Here is an 18,437-nt window from a genome sequence, read left to right as displayed (position 1 = left end):
TCCGGTAGATCAGGCTGATCTTCTGCGGTGAATATAGAAGAAAAATAAGTATTGGAAGTAGAAGCACAGTGAATATCTGGAACAGGAGTTTTATTAATGTGTAAAGAAATGTTAGTGTGGTCCTGATCTGGGGTTATAGTGCACCAGAACTTTCTTGGATTAGATTTTAGAAGAGGAGGCAGGCCTTGGGTGAAGTATGTATCTGTCGCTGAACACAGGGCAAAACAGTAAATTTTTAAGCTTTCGTTGTACGTATCCCGAGTTGCTTGCGTGCGCAAGTGCTTAGCACTTTCGTAGCGGCGCCTCTTCCTGTTTCTCAGTAAGCGTATCGATCTGGTGAACCATGGGTTAGGTTTATCATTGGTTACCTTAATGAGAGGGACATACTGGTTAACCAAGGCAGACATCTTATTCCTGAAGAGCATCCAGTTCTACTCCACCGACCGAGAATGAAATGAAGGCAACAGCATGTTGTAGAAGAATACATCTGATTCCGAATTCATGACGTTGTAATTGGCTTTATTATAATCATGATTTTTTTAGTAGCGAAACCTGCAGAAGATGAGGCTACGTGGAGAGTTACTTGCACTAAGGAATGATCACTAAAACCATTAACAGACACTATTTGATCAACTGTCTCAGGAGCTGTTGTGAGGATTCGATCTAATACCCCTGTCAAGCGGGCAAGTTAAGTGCACTTACGGGGAGTGCGCTTCGGGACCTTGAGTCACACTTTAGGCAACGCGCTTCTTAACGGGAAAACAAAGTGCACTCGCAGTAAAAATAAAATGGCGACAGACTAAGAGCGCGTTCTTAAAGATGTAAATTAACAAGAGAAAGCTGCTAAAAAGCGATTGTTTGAGGTAGAATTATATATAAAAACAAACTTCATCTATTTGTCTCAACAAAAAACGAATATGTTTTTATTATGAGTGTGTTGCAAGTCAATGCTGGCCAAGACGAATGCCTAGCCAATCCAAAACAACGCGGCGGCGTGCGGCAGTTGATCCTGCTCATGATCCTGCTAGAACAGAATATGAGCGAGTATATATGAGCAAAGACGGCGAGTTCGATATTTAGCTACACTGCAAAATGCCATGCACATGGCTCAAAGCACGACTAGCGTGGTCAGTACGCTTTCACACCAAAATAAACACGAACTGAATGAACATGGCGGCGCCGCAGTGCCGCATCATTCTGGCGCCGTTAGCTGCGTACATGATAAATTCGTTTCTTTATTGTGCTGTTTCGCTTCTCGCTAACCACAAATTATATTGTTAAAAGCTGTTTAATAACTGAAATGAACTTTTGTGTCTTTTTTCTATGCATTACATTTTGCGTCGTTGAAAGCGTTGGTGACGAGGCTAGGCACTTCTTCAAACCGTTGGCAACGAGGCTACGCACTCGGCCAGCAAAGTGCGTTCCGTGAACGTACTCCGACTTGAGTGCACTCATCTGAGAGTACACTCCGCTGCGACGTTAAGATTTGGGAAAGTGCACTTAAAAACCGAGTGCACTCGCCGTAAGTGCACTTAACTTGCCCGCTTGACAGGGGTATAAGATATTGTTAGACCGTGTAGGCTGCGTAACAACGTGAAACAAGTTATCTAAGGTTAAATTGATAAATTCTATCAAAGTATTACAGGATGAAGATAATTTAGTGGATCAAAGTAAAATTGAAGTCCCCTAGCAGATAGATGGCATCAGACGGATGAAGCTTCGTCAGTGGTACTATATTGCTGCGCAAGTCATTAATAAATGAATTAGTAGAATTTGGAGGTCGGTAACACACACCTGTAAGTATTAGCGAGCGTGAGAACAGCAGCGCCATCTACACATTGCGGGGCCAACTACTCGGTGAAAAAAAAAACGTTTGCTGTTCAAGCCTTGTTGCGCCAATTAGTCTAGTGCGCGAGCTCAAATCACTTGACATGTACAGAGCACACAAGAGTACAAAACCACGAATAAATAAATGAGAATATTCGCCACAGCATCGTGTCACTACACAATATGAATATAACCATCTTTATTTATAGGCCTTATTTTATAACTCACGCATTACACTGGTGAGCCTTCAGAGTTTTGGATGAATTATGAACAATGGGTTCACCCAGATTTATAACTAACGTGCATGCGTCCTTAGTACCGACACGCATCTGTTGTTTCAGTGTTAAGATAATATGAACGATACACTGAAATAATTTACAAAAATCACACTGTAATCTTCATGGATAGATGGATGGACGGATGTTATGAGCGTCCCCTTTGGAACGGGGAGGTGGGCTGCGCCACCAAGCTCTTGCTAATACAATGCCTAATGTCCTACCCAGAGTACAAAAGGGAAAAAAAAGAAAAAGAAACATGATGAATTCCCATAACCAAACTTTCTGAACCCATATTGTGAACTTTGTTTTTGCAAGCCTCCGTTTCTTATCGTTTGCCTGCTTTTCTTCCACAACTATTCCAATCGCCTCTTACTAATATCTATTGCGGACATGTTTACTTTCCCCCTGCTCTCGCTGAAGCCAAGGGCTTCAAAGCCCTTGTGGTGCCTAAATCGACCGCTGGGCAGACGTCCTCACATTCTAATGAAACATGCTCCATCGTTTTCCTAGCTTTACCGCAGCAAGCACATGCTTCTTCTTCCTTCTTACATCTTGCTTTATAGATGCGTGTTCTAAGGCATCCCGATCTCGCTTCGAAAAGTAATAAGCTTCCCTTTGAGTTATCATAGATTGTTTCTGTCCTGATTTCGTTTTTTTCCACTTCAGTATTTACTCATGGCATGTTTCTTTTCGATTACCGCCACCCATGAGATTATTTCAGCATATCTGACTTTCCGCTTGACGTTCTTTGTTGCTGTGTTGCCCACCCTAAAGGCCGCACATTTGCTGTTAAGCTTCCTAGTTCTTTTCCTCCCCTGTGAAGAGATCATAAAAGAGGAAGACGAAGTGCTCCTCGTGTGGAACACATCTCGCCCGTCTCTGTGCTTTTCTGGACTTCTCACTGCACTTGTGGGGTCTACCGCCCCCTACATCGCGGTGATGGATATACAGCACCCCGAGGACCCTCACGGTGCCCGTTCACCCACTGACATCGGTTCGAGGAAGCGAGGAAATACATCGAGTGATAGCGAGAACACAGAGCTGAAATCCACATCAGGTGATGAATCCTCGGAAGACAGCTCTCGACTTGTCCAGTACCGCAAGACCAAACGGAGAATTCTCAACGGATCTTCGGCATCCAGCTCGAACACCGTGAAAACTGCACCTCAACGATGGACTCACTCCATCCTCTTTGTGCCACGGAACGCCACTGACAACCTATGCGTCCTCAACAGGCAAGCACTCTCCGTATATCTAGAGAACACCATGCCGAACGAGATCAAGGATGTCAGGATAAACGCTAGGCGAAACATCCTGACAATCGATATGATGAACCCGAGCGCGCTGAACATACTACAACATGTAACGCAGCTGGGAAACATCAAGGTCCGATCCATCGTGCCAGCGAATGGTGCCACAATAACAGGAGTCATCTATGACATTGATAATAAAATACCTAACGCAGACCTCCCAGTTCTCATAAAACCAGCAAGTGAACACAACGTCATTGTGCATGTTGGTCGGCTCGGTAACACACGTGTGAGGATAACGCTCAAAGGTGACTGCCTTCAACCCTACGTGAAGGTTGGCCACTTTCGCCACCAGGTTCGACCATTTATTCCAAGACCAATGCAATGCTTCAATTGTCAGAAGATTGGCCATGTGAAGGGTGTTTGCAGAAATTCCGCCGTGTGCCCTCGATGCGCCGAACCCCACTCGGAAGACAACTGCAGCGCAACCACGCTGAAGTGTCCTAACTGTCACGGTGATCACTGCGCCTCTTCCAAAGATTGCCCGAGATCAAGAAAGAGATCACCATTCTTAAACAAATGGTGAGAGAACTCTACCCACAAAGAGGAAAGAGGCCGCGGTGAAAGTGCGGCGAAGACGACGTCACCGTCGAAGGACTTCACGACGGAGAATATCAACTTTTCCAGAAAAGTCAACTCGCCAAGCAGCACCATCAGTGGAAGTTTCCAGCATCCCAAACACCGATGCTGGAAGGGGGAATACTGCCAGATCTCTCTCTACAAAGGAATGGCCGCCACTTCCGCGTTCACGACCGGCAGAAGAGCTGCAGAAGAAGCCGCCCCCAGTACAGCAAGGTGCTGCATGCTAGGAGTCGCGGAAAACAGATGAGCAAGTGATAGCACTTAGGAGGTCTTTAATGAATGCCATCGCATGTTGCTAAGCAACATGCACACACCGTCTGCCAGAAGTGCGCTTCAAGTACTGGAAGCTCTGAGTCCGGTGCTGGCGACCCTTGGGTAGATCATGGCTTCCAGCCACTGTCTTTCAGGGATGAGGTCCGACAAGCAGCTATGTTTCAGCGGAATGCCCGCGGACTCGGAGCGCGCATTTCGGATTTCCGTCGATTCGTGTATGCCAATATGTTTCCCATTATCGTCATTTGCGAGCCAAATTTATCCAACCCGATCAGGCTTTCTGGATATGAATTGGTTATGCCGTCAACTGTTGGTGAAAAGAGTAAGGTTTTGGTGTTTATTTGCCGTGACCTCACATTCATCAGCCTGTGCCACCTAACGACGACAATCAATATGTATGCCTAACAGTAAGGAAAAAGAATTTTACGTTTACTTTTGTGGGCGCCTACCTATCTCCGTCAAGTCGATTCGGTAACAAAAGACTGAGAGGCATCGTATCCTCAATTCCCGGTCCCTGGGTCATTATTGGAGATTTCAATGCCCATCATACACTCTGGGGAAGTTCGAAGGTCAACGCGAGAGGCAGAGCACTGGTGTCTTTCGCCTCCAGTAATGAACTTTAGCAGCTGGATGATAGAAGCCCTACGTTTCTACGTGGCTCCATATAGAGCAGCTGTCTTGACTTGGCTTTTGTCTCACGCAGCCTTGTCAGACGTGTTGGGTTGTTTGCGGACATAGAGACGCACGGGAGCGGCCATATTCCCACGTACGTCAAGATCAGAGGATTGTCCCCTTCCAAAATACGAGGTACGATACAAAGAGTGGACTGGTCTAAATTTCAGTCTGTGATGGAAGAACACTGCGACGCCAATCCATCTTTTGACTTGGAAGAGGCAATCAAGAGCGCGGAACAAGACACTATGCGCACTCTCACATGCTCTTCGAAACTCACGGAATTTGATGTGGAATTAGAACGACTTCGAGCAATCCGACGACGTGCTGAACGAAGATACCGACGTACGCAGACAATGAACGACCTACGGACCGCCAGACGCACGCAAAGGAAGATCCAGCGCCGCTTAGACAAGCTCGAATCGCAACATTGGACTGCCTTCTGTAAGTCGCTAGATCCACGCAAGCCTTTATCCCAACCATGGAGAGCGGTGTGCAGTCTCCGGACACTCCCCGTACAGCGGTTCCTATTCAAGGCTCTTGCCCTCTCTCAAAAGAAACCGGAGATTGACGTGGCAGAGCATTTCTGCGCCATATTATCTGGCCAGCTCACACCACCCAACATTCCAACGCCTTCGAGTCCACCACCAGGTGATCACCGCGTGGATCTACCATTCTCAATCCATGAATTCAAGGCAGCATTAGCTTTGTGTGGTCGTGCATCAGCGCCAGGACCTGATGGAATTTCTTACCGAGCTCTGTATCATCTGGGTGAGCGAGCGAGAGGTGCTCTCCTTGAGCTGTACAATGAATCTTGGAGAGATGGTGCACTACCAACAAGCTGGAAGACAAGTCGCCTTGTTCCACTGCTGAAGCCTGGCACGTCGCCGTTGGAACTCTCGTCATATCGCGCGATCACTTTGGCAAGCTGTGTGGGCAAAGTAATGGAGAGGATGGTCCGAGGACGCCTGGAGTGGTACTTGGAGTATCACTCCAGTACGTCCGGTACTTCCATGTCATCCGGTACTTGGAGTACCGGATGACATGGCGGGCTGTTGACGTGGTCGATCATCGATCGATAACGTCGTCGACCTGGTCACCTACATTCAGCATGAGAAATGCCGTAAGCGTCTCTGCGCTTCTTTGTTCATCGACGTCAAAGGGGCATGCGCATGAAACCATCCTCTCTGCTCTCACAGACGTAGGAGTGGGTGGCCGGAGGTTTCAATGGATACGGAGCTATCTCTCCATGCGATACAATTTTGTAAGCACCGAGGAAGGCCATACTCCCCTACATTATAGCTGCCGTGGCGTCCCCCAAGGCGGTGTACTTAGCCCTGTGTTATCTAATCTAACTCTAATTGCTCTCCTTGAGCACGTGCCAAGTACAATCAGGATATCAATGTACGCGGATGACATCTGCATGTGGACGTCTGCAGTAACACGCCTACAGTTGCGAGCGAGATTTCAGAGAGCCGCTACCCAAACTGCTATCTACCTCCTTAATCAAGGCCTGGAAATTTCCTCCGAGAAATGCGCACTAGTGCCATTTACGCGCAAACCCATGACAAACTGCGGCGTAATGATAAATGGCCAAATAATACCACATGTCCGATCGCACAAGTTTCTAGGCGCCATAATCGACAGGGACTTATCATGGAGCCCTCACGTATCATACGTGAAAGAACGGTTGAGAGCCCCCCCCCCCCCCCCCCCATCTGCAACCTGTTCAAGTTTCTCACTGGCAAGACTTGGGGAATGTCGACAAGTACCATGTTACAACTGTACAGGGTGCTTTTATCTAGGCTTTCTGCAATACAGCTTGCCAGCAATAACCAACACAGGTAAAACGAATCTAAGCACAATACAAAGTGTTCAAGCTCAAGCGCTCCGGATCTCTCTAGGCCTGCCTCAGAGTGCATCAACAGCGGCTACGATAGCAATGACTAGAAACCACTTTGTGAAGACCCACATTGAAATTGAAGTGCTCAGGACCCATATAAGGCATCTAACCAGGACTCTTCGTCACCACTTAGCCTGTCTACCAGCCGACAGACCTCGCACCTCTTTCAGCCAAACAATTACCGCATATGATGAATCAATGCCAACTTGTTTCACTCCGGCTGCGAGACCTTCGGTTCCTCCATGGTGCCTCGCTCAGCCAAAAATCAATCTCACAATACCTGGCATCACGAAAAAAGCTGATGTATCATCACCAGCCCTTAAACAGCTCACGCTACTATTTCTGTACGAGAACTACCGTGGTTCTACATATGCCTTTCCAAACAGCTCCTCGGCGGCAATCGTGATACCAGCGACAGTCACAACAATCAAATATAAAAAGACTCACGCGACAACGTCGACGGCAGTAGAGCTCGCGGGGATCTTTAGTGCCCTTCACTACATTGGTAATGAACAGCCACCCAAGTGGACGATATTCTGTGATTCTAAGGCGGCACTACAGTCCCTACTGTCACCTTTAGGACGCGGACCGCACGAACAGCTAATATTTCACATTACAGAGACGTTACACCATGTAAGTGGTGCAGGCCATAAAATAACTTTCCAATGGCTTCCAAGTCACTGCAGAATTATCGGCAATGAACGAGCCGATAAAGCTGCCGGTTCAGCCCATACTGAGGAGCACCACGTACCAATTCCACTTTCCAGAACTGACGCAGCACGGAAGTTCCGCCTGCTTGCTCGGCAGTACACCATGTCACAATGGAATGACCCCCTTTTAAGAAATACGCGATTGTACTCACTAGATCCAACATTACGTCTTCGAGCGCCATCACCGCTTCGCCGTGGAGACGCCACGCTTTTTCCTCGACTGTGGTTGGGCGTTGCCTTTACCAAAGCCTATGCGTTCTGCATAGGGGTGACCGACACTCCAACCTGTGACCACTGCGGCCATGAAGAATCAATTGGCCATATTTTGTGCGCCTGCCCGCAGTACGATCCACAGAGGGAATGCCTTCTCCACGAACTTGACCAACTGGACGACCAACCTGTATCCGAAAAAAGAATTCTACAACATCAAAGGGAATTAACGTCACAGAAGAAGGCCGTGCAAGCGCTATTGCGCCTTTGGCGATCTATCGGCCTTTGCGAACGCCTTTAACTGGAGAGCCTTTTATGTGTGTGTGTCTCCATGCGTGCGTGTTTCTTTTTTTCCCTTTTTTTAGCGTTTTCCTCTCTCTCATCTTTCTAACCCCTATCCCCTATCCCCAGTGTAGGGTAGCAAACCGGAGACTCATATCTGGTTAACCTCCCTGCCTTTCCTCTTCATTCTCTCTCTCTCTCTCTTCCTCCACTGTGAATCAATGTTTTTCCTGTACAGATAGCTCAACACTCTCCCAGCCCATTAACTTTCTTCCATATTCCTCAGTAGTTCTTCATAATCATTTTTACTGTAAGCTTCCGTCACCTCAAAACTAGCCCAGCCCATATCACCCTGCACAGCTTCATTTGTAGTCTTCCCGTGAGCGTACAATGCGAGGCGTGCCACGGACCTTTAGTTCCCATCGAGTCCTGATTGTACCCCTGATTTAAAGCAAACAATCGCATTTACAAAAGTAAGTCCTGGAACCATTACACCTTTCCACATACCCCGGAGCACCTCGTACCTATCGTATCCCCATAGCGCCCTGTGCTTCATTATGGCTGCATTTCTCTTCCCCTCTACTGTTATTGTTTTTTCGTGGGTTTCCATATATCTATTGCCTTCGTTTATTCATATACCAAGGTATTTACATTCTCTAACCCGAGGTATTTCCTGGCCCTGTATTGCCACTGTCTGTTCACTGTTCCTATTGAATACCATAACACCCTGTTTTCTAACGCTAAATTTCAAACCTAAATTCTTGCCTTCCTGTCCAGAGATATTAGCCTGACGTTGCAAATCACTTTGCTTATGAGCAAGCAACACAATGTCATCCGCATCAAATAAACCAGGAAGCTGGTGCTCTACTACTATACCGCCTGTTTGTATCAGAGATCAAACCCGATATTACTTCCTTTTAGCGCCCTCTCTATCCTCACCATGTACATATCATAAACAACAGTGGGGATAAAGGGAACCCCTGCCTCAGTCCCTTGTTGACATCAACTTTCTCCTCCCTCCTCATCCCTTCCCATTCAACACAAATGGTATTTTCTAGATAAATCTCTCTCAAAAGCTGTAGATAATCGTCACCTAAGCCTTCTTCTTGCAGAATTTCCCACAAAATATTGCTGTCTACGTTCTCATACGCTCCTGTAATGTATAAAAAGGTCGCATATAACGGTTTGCTTTCTACTCCTAGTATTTCAATACACTGAGTAAGAACAAATAGGAACAAACGCCTACCTATTCTGAAGCCACTCTGAAGTTCTCCCAAAATGCCATTATTACCTGCCCTTGCTTTCATCTTTAACTTAGTTGCCTGCATTGCTAGCCTGTTTATTACCCATGGTCAACAGTCTATACGAATGAATTCTATCTTTGTCCTCCTTACCTTTATAAATTAAATTCGTTCTATTTTATCGCCAGCTGTCTGGTGTTCGTCTATCTTTTAAAGTTTTTTCCTCTGCGTTCACCAGAGCTTCGTGAACGGTGCACCTCATGGGGGCGCCTCTAAGCATACTTTTCACAATATATCATCAGCATTAACTACAGCTTTTATTCAGCTAATGCAACGCGTAAATGCTGTCATGACAATATAGCTCTTCCTATATTTCATTTTGATCGGCATGCCTAAGCATCAGTGGCGTTGTTGAGTGGTGTTTAGGGCAAAGAGAAAAGTTTCGGTGCCATTAAAGAGCAGGGCAGCAGATTATAGGATATGATGGGGAATAGGGAGTGTGGACGCGAGAGGCGCCCCATTTAAATGAGTTTATTCACTCTACCGCAGGTAATGGCATAAACCAAATTTCAGTAGATGAACAAATGAAACACAGTTCTTTATATTGCAGCTTCCTACGACTTCGCATCACCAAATCTGAGGAGCTCACACTCCGGAAACCTGCACTTAAAATCGCCGTTGCGAAAATGTTCTTGTCACGAAAGCATCTATCGAAACAACCTAGTATTCATTGCTTTATCACTGTACACGTTAGCTCGCAAAGCTAACTACAAGATTGGCTCACTACACGCTATTCATGCGCAGCAATAAACTCTATTGAAAGCGAAGATTTTCTTTGCGAATCTCGCCAAGTTTCGTGATCGTGAGAGTTGAGGCCTAGCTGTTCCCTTGCCTAATAGGCCAACCAATCACAGCGGAGAACGCGCCTAGCGCGCGTCGCTGGGTTCCTAGCAGCTCCACCAGGTGGCGCTCGCCTGCGCGCATCCGGTGTTTTAGTTTTCAAGTGAGGGAAGCTCGCAGTAAAATTGAGTATGAAGAACACCTGAGGAATATGGAAGAAAGTGGATGGCCTGGGAGAGTGTTCAGGTATCTGTACATGAAAAACATTGATTCACAGTGGAGGAAAAGAACTAGGAAGCTTACCAGCGAGTATGTGGCCTATAAGGTGGGCAACACAGCAACAAACACGGTCAAGCGGAAAGTCAGAGAGGCTGAAATAATCTCATGGGTGGCGGCAATGGAAAGGAAACCTGCCATGAGTAACTACTTAAGAGGAAACAACGAAATCAGGAAAGAAACAATTTATGACAACTCAAAGGGAAGTCCATTACTTTTCGAAGCGAGATCGGGATGCCTTAGAACATGCACCTATAAAGCGAGATATAAGAAGGAACAAGAAGCCTGTGCTTGCTGCGGTAAAGCTAGGGAAACTATGGAGCATGTTTTATTAGAATGTGAAGACGTCTACCCAGCGGGCGATTTAGGCACCACAGGCCTCCTTGAAGCTCTTGGGTACAGCGGGAGCCGTGGAAAAGTAAACATGTCCGCAATAGGCATTAGTAAGAGGCGATTGGAGGATTGGTGGACGAAAAGTAGGGAAACGACAAAAAACGGAGACGTACAAGAGCACAGTTAGCCATAGGGGATCAGAAAATTTGGGTGTGGGAGTTTATAGTGTTTATTTTTTTTTTATTGTTTAACTTAGGTAGGACATTAGGCAGTATAATAGCAAGAGCTTGGTGGCGCAACCCACCGCCCCGTTCCAAAGGAGACGCTCATAATATCCATCCATCCATCCATCCGGAGCAGTGGTGGCGCCGGCAGCTCGGGGGAATAAATGAACCAGAAAACTCGCTTTCACGCATCCGCGGCTGCACAGCAATGAGGAGGCAAACGCTTTTTGCGGATAAAATGTATTCCAATTGCGCTACGTACGTATGCGCATGCCGCCTCTGAAACCATGATGCGTTAAGGCATCCGTCGTACTTGCTAGAAGTCAGCAACTCCGCTTCACAAATGTATCGGTATAGTGTTGTGTGTGTCTGTGTGTGTGTGTGTGTGTGTGTGTGCGTGTGTATGTGTGTGTGTGTGTGTGTGTGTGCGTATGTATATGTGTGTGTGTGTGTGCGTGCGTGCGTGTGTGCGTGTGTGTGTGCGTGCGTGCGTGTGTGTGTGTGCGTGCGTGCGTGCGTGCGTGTGGGCGGGCGTGTGTGCGCGTATGGGTGTTCAGACTCTTTGTGCACTCACACAAAGCTTCGCTGCATATAAATTACAACTCATGGGATATGCTGCATTTTTCCATTCAACATGCTTTTTCTTTATTATTTTGCTTTCCTTTCTTTTTCTGTTTATTATCTTTTATTCTAGGGGTGGGGATTGGAGGAAAGACTGATGCAGGAAAGTCGCAAGCATATTTCGTTCAACGCTCGGTTATTTGCAATGATAACTACACAATGAAAATAACCATGCCGTAGTGCTCGGCGAGAATCCAAGGATTATATTTCGTCAAATACTTAATCATAAACGAAGATTCGACTTTACTGACTGCAATATTCTCGAATCGAATATAAATCAGACAAGTCAAACTATTCGACTGACATACGAAATCTTCAATATTCCAACAAGCTTTTATTGCAGGTTTCCGCGCGATTAAACTTCGCTGTATATAGATTGCAACTCATTGTATATCCTGCATTTTTTCCATTCAACATTCTTTTTCTTTATTATATTGCTTTTCTTTCTTTTTCTTTTTCTCTGGGATTATATTACGTCAAATACTTAACCATAAAAGAGTATCAGATTTTACTGAATACAATATTCTCGAATCGAATGTAAATCAGATAGCGTATTACCTTCGTCTTAGGCTTTTTTGACCATGTGAGTGTTTCAAACCTAACCTACCTTTAGCACGAGGTAAGTTAAGCACCTAGAATAAAGAGGAACGCACCTTTGGCTTTATTTATGTTTGGAGTGTACACACGTTTTTACTTGTTTCGTTTCAGCCCCTGTTTTTGTACCTGGCCTACCAAGCAGTTCATGCCGCCTGCCCAGATTGCAACGTAGAGGCACCCCCAGAGATCGTGGACCAATATGCCTACATCACAGCTTACAACAGAAGTGTCTTTGCAGGTGAGTTGACAGCTGCAAAATGGTATTGTCGGGTCCGTTAGCGGCACTTCATGGGCTGAATCGAACCTACGTCGCAAGGGTTCCTCAAGGACAGTAACCCGACGCTGTAGCACGCTGCGCCACAAGTGCTCTGCGTGCGGGCCGCCTTTGTAATGAGCGTCCTTCGCGCCAACGCTTCAGCGAGCTGCGCCACGAACACGTTCGGTGTGTTGCGTCCTTCAGTGAACCTCTCGCCAACTTGGTTTACCGAGTGTGTGCCACTGAGTGTGCGGCCAGCGAGGGAACGATTCTTAGCGTTCGCACGCGCCGGCGCACCATGCTTCTCGTCTCAAAAGGCTGCGCGCGCGGGTTTCGCGAAAGTGCCACCAGCTCGTACAGCGAGTCCAAAAAGAAGTGCGAGAGAGGAGCCAGGTTACCGTGGGCGCGTTTCTCAGCGTTCGCACGAAGCGGTGCGCCATGCATTTCGGATACCACCCCAGCCTTCGCGGCGGTGGCGGCGCTCGTTGACGCAGTGTGTTCTTAGGAAAGCGCGAAAAGGCAGTCCCGGTGCAGTACACAGTTCATACATAGGTCGTTTCGATAGGGGCAATACGTTGTGTCGCAATGTTGATTCAATTCTAAACGCATTACCGTCGGAAGTCATTTTTTATGCCCTATCAAGGCCGGAGGAGCCTAAGGTGGTGGTTACATAGTATTTCTTTACGGGCTGGGCTAGGAATGCAATATATCTCAATACGGAGAGCATTGAAGAGTATGGTTGGAGTACCATACTAACATATAGGAGTTTGTTTGGTGATGATCATGTTGTGGTCTTGGACTGTACCAGGCAGTTGAGCCCTCAGACCTGGAGCCAAGGGGATGTCGGGTCGTTTTTACAGCAGAGCTGTATATGGCTAGCGCACCATAAAATTGTCGTGTCCGCTCGCAAAAACTATCATCATCAATGGCTCACAGCCCCGTAAGCACTCATACTCCCGTAAGCAAGCAAAAGCTGCACTAGTTCATAGCCTCATAACGCAGAGGCTGCAAGCACTCAGAAAAGTAAAGCAAGTAGTGCTTACACCCTTTCGAATCACACATACAACACACAGAACAGCATACCGAAAACTCACCATCAGCGGCCCATACCACCGCAACCAAGAAAAAGATTCAATGGCTCATAGCCGCGCAAGTTTCATGGCTACTCACTTTGTGTGGGTTAGTTGGGATGACACTACTCCTATGGTCATGGTCGGAGATTTCAATGTGCATCTGTCGGCACCGACAAGGGAGTGGTTTACGCGTTTCGTGCCACAGACGTCTCGCTTGCGACGCCACACCGATTCGGTCGAACTGACTACCCAGCGGCATACGTGCATCGATTTGACATAATCAAAGAAGGTGTCTGCAGTTGCGAGTGTACCGATCAGTGTATATTATAGCGACCACAAAGCCATTGTGACCGTCATTACTAAGTGACAATGAGTGATGCAATAAAGTATTCAGCGCAAGTTTTCTTACCACGACGTTTGCAGCTCCACTGGTCACCCACCTTCGCAAAGCGGAATGGCCTTGAATTTTTTTATCAAGATAATCCCAAACAGCCTTGCCTCGTGAGACAGTCTGAGGGAGCAGTGACATCGGTGGTTATTAGAGGGATGCGTTTCTGTAGCTTGCCGTTGCATCCGTTTTTCGTGCATCCACGGATGAAGTGGTGTCGTGCCCACACAGGTGGAGCAGGTGCCAGTTTGCTTTCGGGGCATTATCGTATTCTGTGAGAGCCACGATGCGTGCACGTTCGCGATCACGAATGCTATTGGTCCAATTAAAGAAAGTGTGGTGATTGTAGAGGAAAGATCGGGACCCTTTCCTCAAGACATGCCACTTTGTGATGGGGCGACATCTGACGCATCATCTGAAACTAGGTCCGTAAATTTGTCCTCTGGAGCAGGGTATAGTCTCTCCTGAGCATCTCCGGCGTGTTCTCCCATCCGGCCTTTGCCAGACGGGAGAACACGAGGACTGGGGTGATGAGGTCTGGGGTGCTGGCTCTTCAAGATATTTTTTATGAGTCTTGTGTGTAAGCTCGAGTCGTTGGGAATACTAAGCTGGTGCAGTGCGCTGATGACCTTGGCCTCCTTTGCTGCGTAGCTGTTGTAGTCTCGGGCTCTACGGGACGTAATAAAATGTTTCGCTATTACGTGTGTGAAAAGGCGCATTGGCCGAAGTGAATCCCCGGAGTGGAAAATGAGCTGATTGTTTCAGTGAGTTGTACACATATTGGTGGCATAAGACATCTCTGTAAGGTGCCTGGTGGTGGTCTCCTGCTGACGATGCCCTCTCGGTGAGCGCATATTTCCCCCCTCATCTTTTAAGAGGTTCAATGCATACAAGCATTTGTCTCGCAAATCAGATTTTTTTCAAGGGAATTTTCCACGTCTCAATAATTTCTCTCGTCGTATTCGAGTGCTGATTGCCGTGTTATAGTTTGTTAACGAAGCTTTCCCTCAAGTCTAAATATTTTAAGGCAGTTTGTCGTGTGCGTATCATGGCCACGCACGCTTATATCGCCTTCCGTTTCTCTACCACGGTTGCGCTTTAAAACCACGGCGCTGCAAGTTTGCTTCAGAGACTTTCCTTTCCTTCCCACTTCTCCGCCCTTAAACTGTCTCTCTTAACTACTACACGCAGAGACAAAGCAACAGCGCGCGCATTAGATCCTATAGATGAGATGAATGTTCACAATTATTATTAGGGTTATAATTATATTCGAGTGCTGATTGCCGTGTTATAGTTTCTTAACGAAGCTTCCCCTCAAGTCTAAATATTTTAAGGCAGTTTTCCTTGTCTCTAAAGCCGCTCGAGTTCGCTCTTCTCCTCGGGCGGCCATTTTTTCAAAACATTATGCCTTCCAACTGTCGCGGACATCATCAGTCCCTTTCCACAAAAGTATGAGGCTCGGAGCAGGAGCTATGGCGCTTGAAAGTATCCGGTGGCTTGGCGAACCAACCGACTGAGCTACCTTTCTGGGCAACATTGAAGGGTCACGAGTTCAAATCACATGTTATGTTCCTTTTTTTCCCCTTTTTTTTCTTTCTTTTTAATGTCTTTTCCTTCATTTTATCACTGTACGGAAACCCTCCTAAAAAAATTATATATCCTCAATTATGTGTGGCCACACATGCGCAGGTCATAAATACCAGGTTCTCTAGCCAAGTGCCATCCATGCGGTATAACCGAGCTCAGATTGGTCCACCTTAACTGATCAAATAGGGCACCACTGTAGGTTAAATGAGGCGTACAACTCCTGCGGGACCCGCCCTGGTTGCTCAGTGGTTATGGTGTTAGACTGCTGAGCACGAGGTCGTGGGCTAGGACCCCGACCACGACGGCCGCATTTCGATGGGGGCGAAATGCGAAAACACCCGTGTACTTAGAATTAGGTGCACGTTAATGAACCCCAGGTGGTCGAAATTTTCGGAGTCCTCCACTACGGCGTGCATAATCAGAAAGTGGTTTTGTCACGTAAAACCCCATAAATTAATTTTTAATTTAACTCCTGCGGGGACGGTAGAGTATCCGTCTCCAGTGCAAGAGGACCGTGATTCAAATCCCGGTGCCGCGCAATTCTCCACCGGAAAATACAAAAAAATACCGTGTGTTGAGAAAATTGCACAAACAGGCCTGGAGTGCGGCCTGATCCCGGTGACCAGAACCGGTAACGCACTCTCTCACCAGAGCAGGATTGGCCACCCTGGTGCAGTACTTGGCCACAACCTCCTATATGAATACAACAATCAAAACCCGGCCCTCAGTCCCCAGCAGCCGCGAAGCAACTGACCACGGCGGCGGTCAGATCTGTGACGCTGCAGAGGGTGCTAAGAATACCTGGCTCCGGACAGGCCGCCATTGGAATCTGAACCTGGCAACGTTTAACGTTAGAACGCTATCTAGTGAGGCGAGTCTAGCAGTGTTATTGGAGGAATTAGAGGGTAGTAAATGGGATATAATAGGGCTCAGTGAGGTTAGGAGGACAAAAGAAGCATATACAGTGCTAAAAAGCGGGCATGTACTGTGTTACCGGGGCTTAGCGGAGAGACGAGAACTAGGAGTCGGATTCCTGAATAATAAGGAAATAGCTGGTAACATACAGGAATTCTATAGCATTAACGAGAGGGTGGCAGGTCTTGTTGTGAAACTTAATAAGAGGTACAAATTGAAGGTGGTACAAGTCTATGCCCCGACATGCAGTCATGATGACCAGGAAGTCGAAAGCTTTTATGAAGACGTAGAATCGGCGATGGGTAAAGTCAAAACAAAATACACTATACTGATGGGCGACTTCAATGCCAGGGTAGGCAAGAAGCAGGCTGGAGACAAGTCAGTGGGGGAATATGGCATAGGCTCTAGGAATAGCAGAGGAGAATTATTAGTAGAGTTTGCAGAACAGAATAATATGCGGATAATGAATACCTTTTTCCGCAAGCGGGTTAGTCGAAAGTGGACGTGGAGGAGCCCGAATGGTGAGACTAGAAATGAAATCGACTTCATACTCTGCGCGAACTCTGGCATCATTCAAGATGTAAACGTGCCCGGCAAGGTACGCTGCAGTGACCACAGGATGGTACGAACTCGAATTAGCCTAGACTTGAGGGGGGAACGAAAGAAACTGGTTCACAAGAAGCCAATCAATGAGTTAGCGGTAAGAGGGAAACTAGAGTAATTCCGGATCAAGCTACAGAACAGGTATTCGGCTTTAACTCAGGAAGAGGACCTTAGTGTTGCAGCAATGAACGACAATCTCATGGGCATCATTAAGGAGTGCGAAATAGAAGTCGGTGGTAACGCCGTTAGACAGGAAACCAGTAAGCTATCGCAGGAGACGAAAGATCTGATCAAGAAACGCCAATGTATGAAAGCCTGTAATCCTACAGCTAGAATAGAACTGGCAGAACTTTCTAAGTTAATCAACAAGCGTAAGACAGCGGACATCAGGAACTATAATATGGATAGAATTGAACCGGCTCTCAGGAACGGAGGAAGCCTAAAAACAGTGAAGAAGAAACTAGGAATAGGCAAGAATCAGATGTGTGCGTTAAGAGACAAAGCCGGCAATATCGTTACTAATATTGATGAGATAGTTCGAGTGGCTGAGGAGTTCTATAGAGATTTATACAGTACCAGTGGCACCCACGACGATAGTGGAAGAGAGAATAGCCTAGAGGAATTCGAAATCCCACAGGTAACGCCAGAAGAAGTAAAGAAAGCCTTAGGAGCTATGCAAAGGGGGAAGGCAGCTGGGGAGGATCAGGTAACAGCAGATTTGTTGAAGGATGGTGGTCAGATTGTTCTAGAGAAACTGGCCACCCTGTATACGCACTGCCTCATAACCTCGAGCGTACCGGAATCTTGGAAGAACGCTAACATAATCCTAATCCATAAGAAAGGGGACGCCATAGACTTGAAAAATTATAGACCGATCAGCTTACTGTCCGTTGCCTACAAAGTATTTATTAAGGTAATCGCAAATAGAATCAGGAACACCTTAGACTTCTGTCAACCAAAGGACCAGGCAGGATTCCGTAAAGGCTACTCAACAATAGACCATATTCACACTATCAATCAAGTGATAGAGAAATGTGCAGAATATAACCAACCCTTATATATAGCTTTCATTGATTACGAGAAAGCGTTTGATTCAGTCGAAACCTCAGCAGTCATGGAGGCATTACGGAATCAGGGTGTAGATGAGCCATATGTAAAAATACTGAAAGATGTCTATAGCGGCTCCACAGCCACCGTAGTCCTCCACAAAGAAAGCAACAAAATCCCTATAAAGAAAGGCGTCAGACAGGGAGATACGATATCTCCAATGCTATTCACAGCATGTTTACAGGAGGTATTCAGAGGCCTGGAGGGGGAAGAATTGGGGATAAAAGTTGATGGAGAATACCTTAGCAACTTGCGATTCCCTGATGATATTGCCTTGCTTAGTAACTCAGGAGACCAATTGCAATGCATGCTCACTGACCTGGAGAGGC

General features: G+C 46.7%; 1 protein-coding gene across 1 annotated transcript in view; it reads left to right on the top strand.

The window, feature by feature from the left end:
• LOC126534697 (arylsulfatase B-like) overlaps positions 1-18,437 on the top strand; it is an 89,272-nt gene that overhangs the window by 46,241 nt on the left and 24,594 nt on the right. The window contains exons 10-11 of the mRNA XM_072289500.1: positions 3,057-3,392; positions 12,291-12,417. Of these exons, the coding sequence (XP_072145601.1) occupies positions 3,057-3,392; positions 12,291-12,417 (463 nt within the window). The remainder of the gene's footprint in view (positions 1-3,056; positions 3,393-12,290; positions 12,418-18,437) is intronic.

The sequence above is a fragment of the Dermacentor andersoni genome, chromosome 7 (genome assembly GCF_023375885.2).
Source record: "Dermacentor andersoni chromosome 7, qqDerAnde1_hic_scaffold, whole genome shotgun sequence".
Taxonomy (NCBI): domain Eukaryota; kingdom Metazoa; phylum Arthropoda; class Arachnida; order Ixodida; family Ixodidae; genus Dermacentor; species Dermacentor andersoni.
Note: the sequence above shows the minus strand (reverse complement) of the source record. Positions and strands in the feature narration are given on the sequence as shown.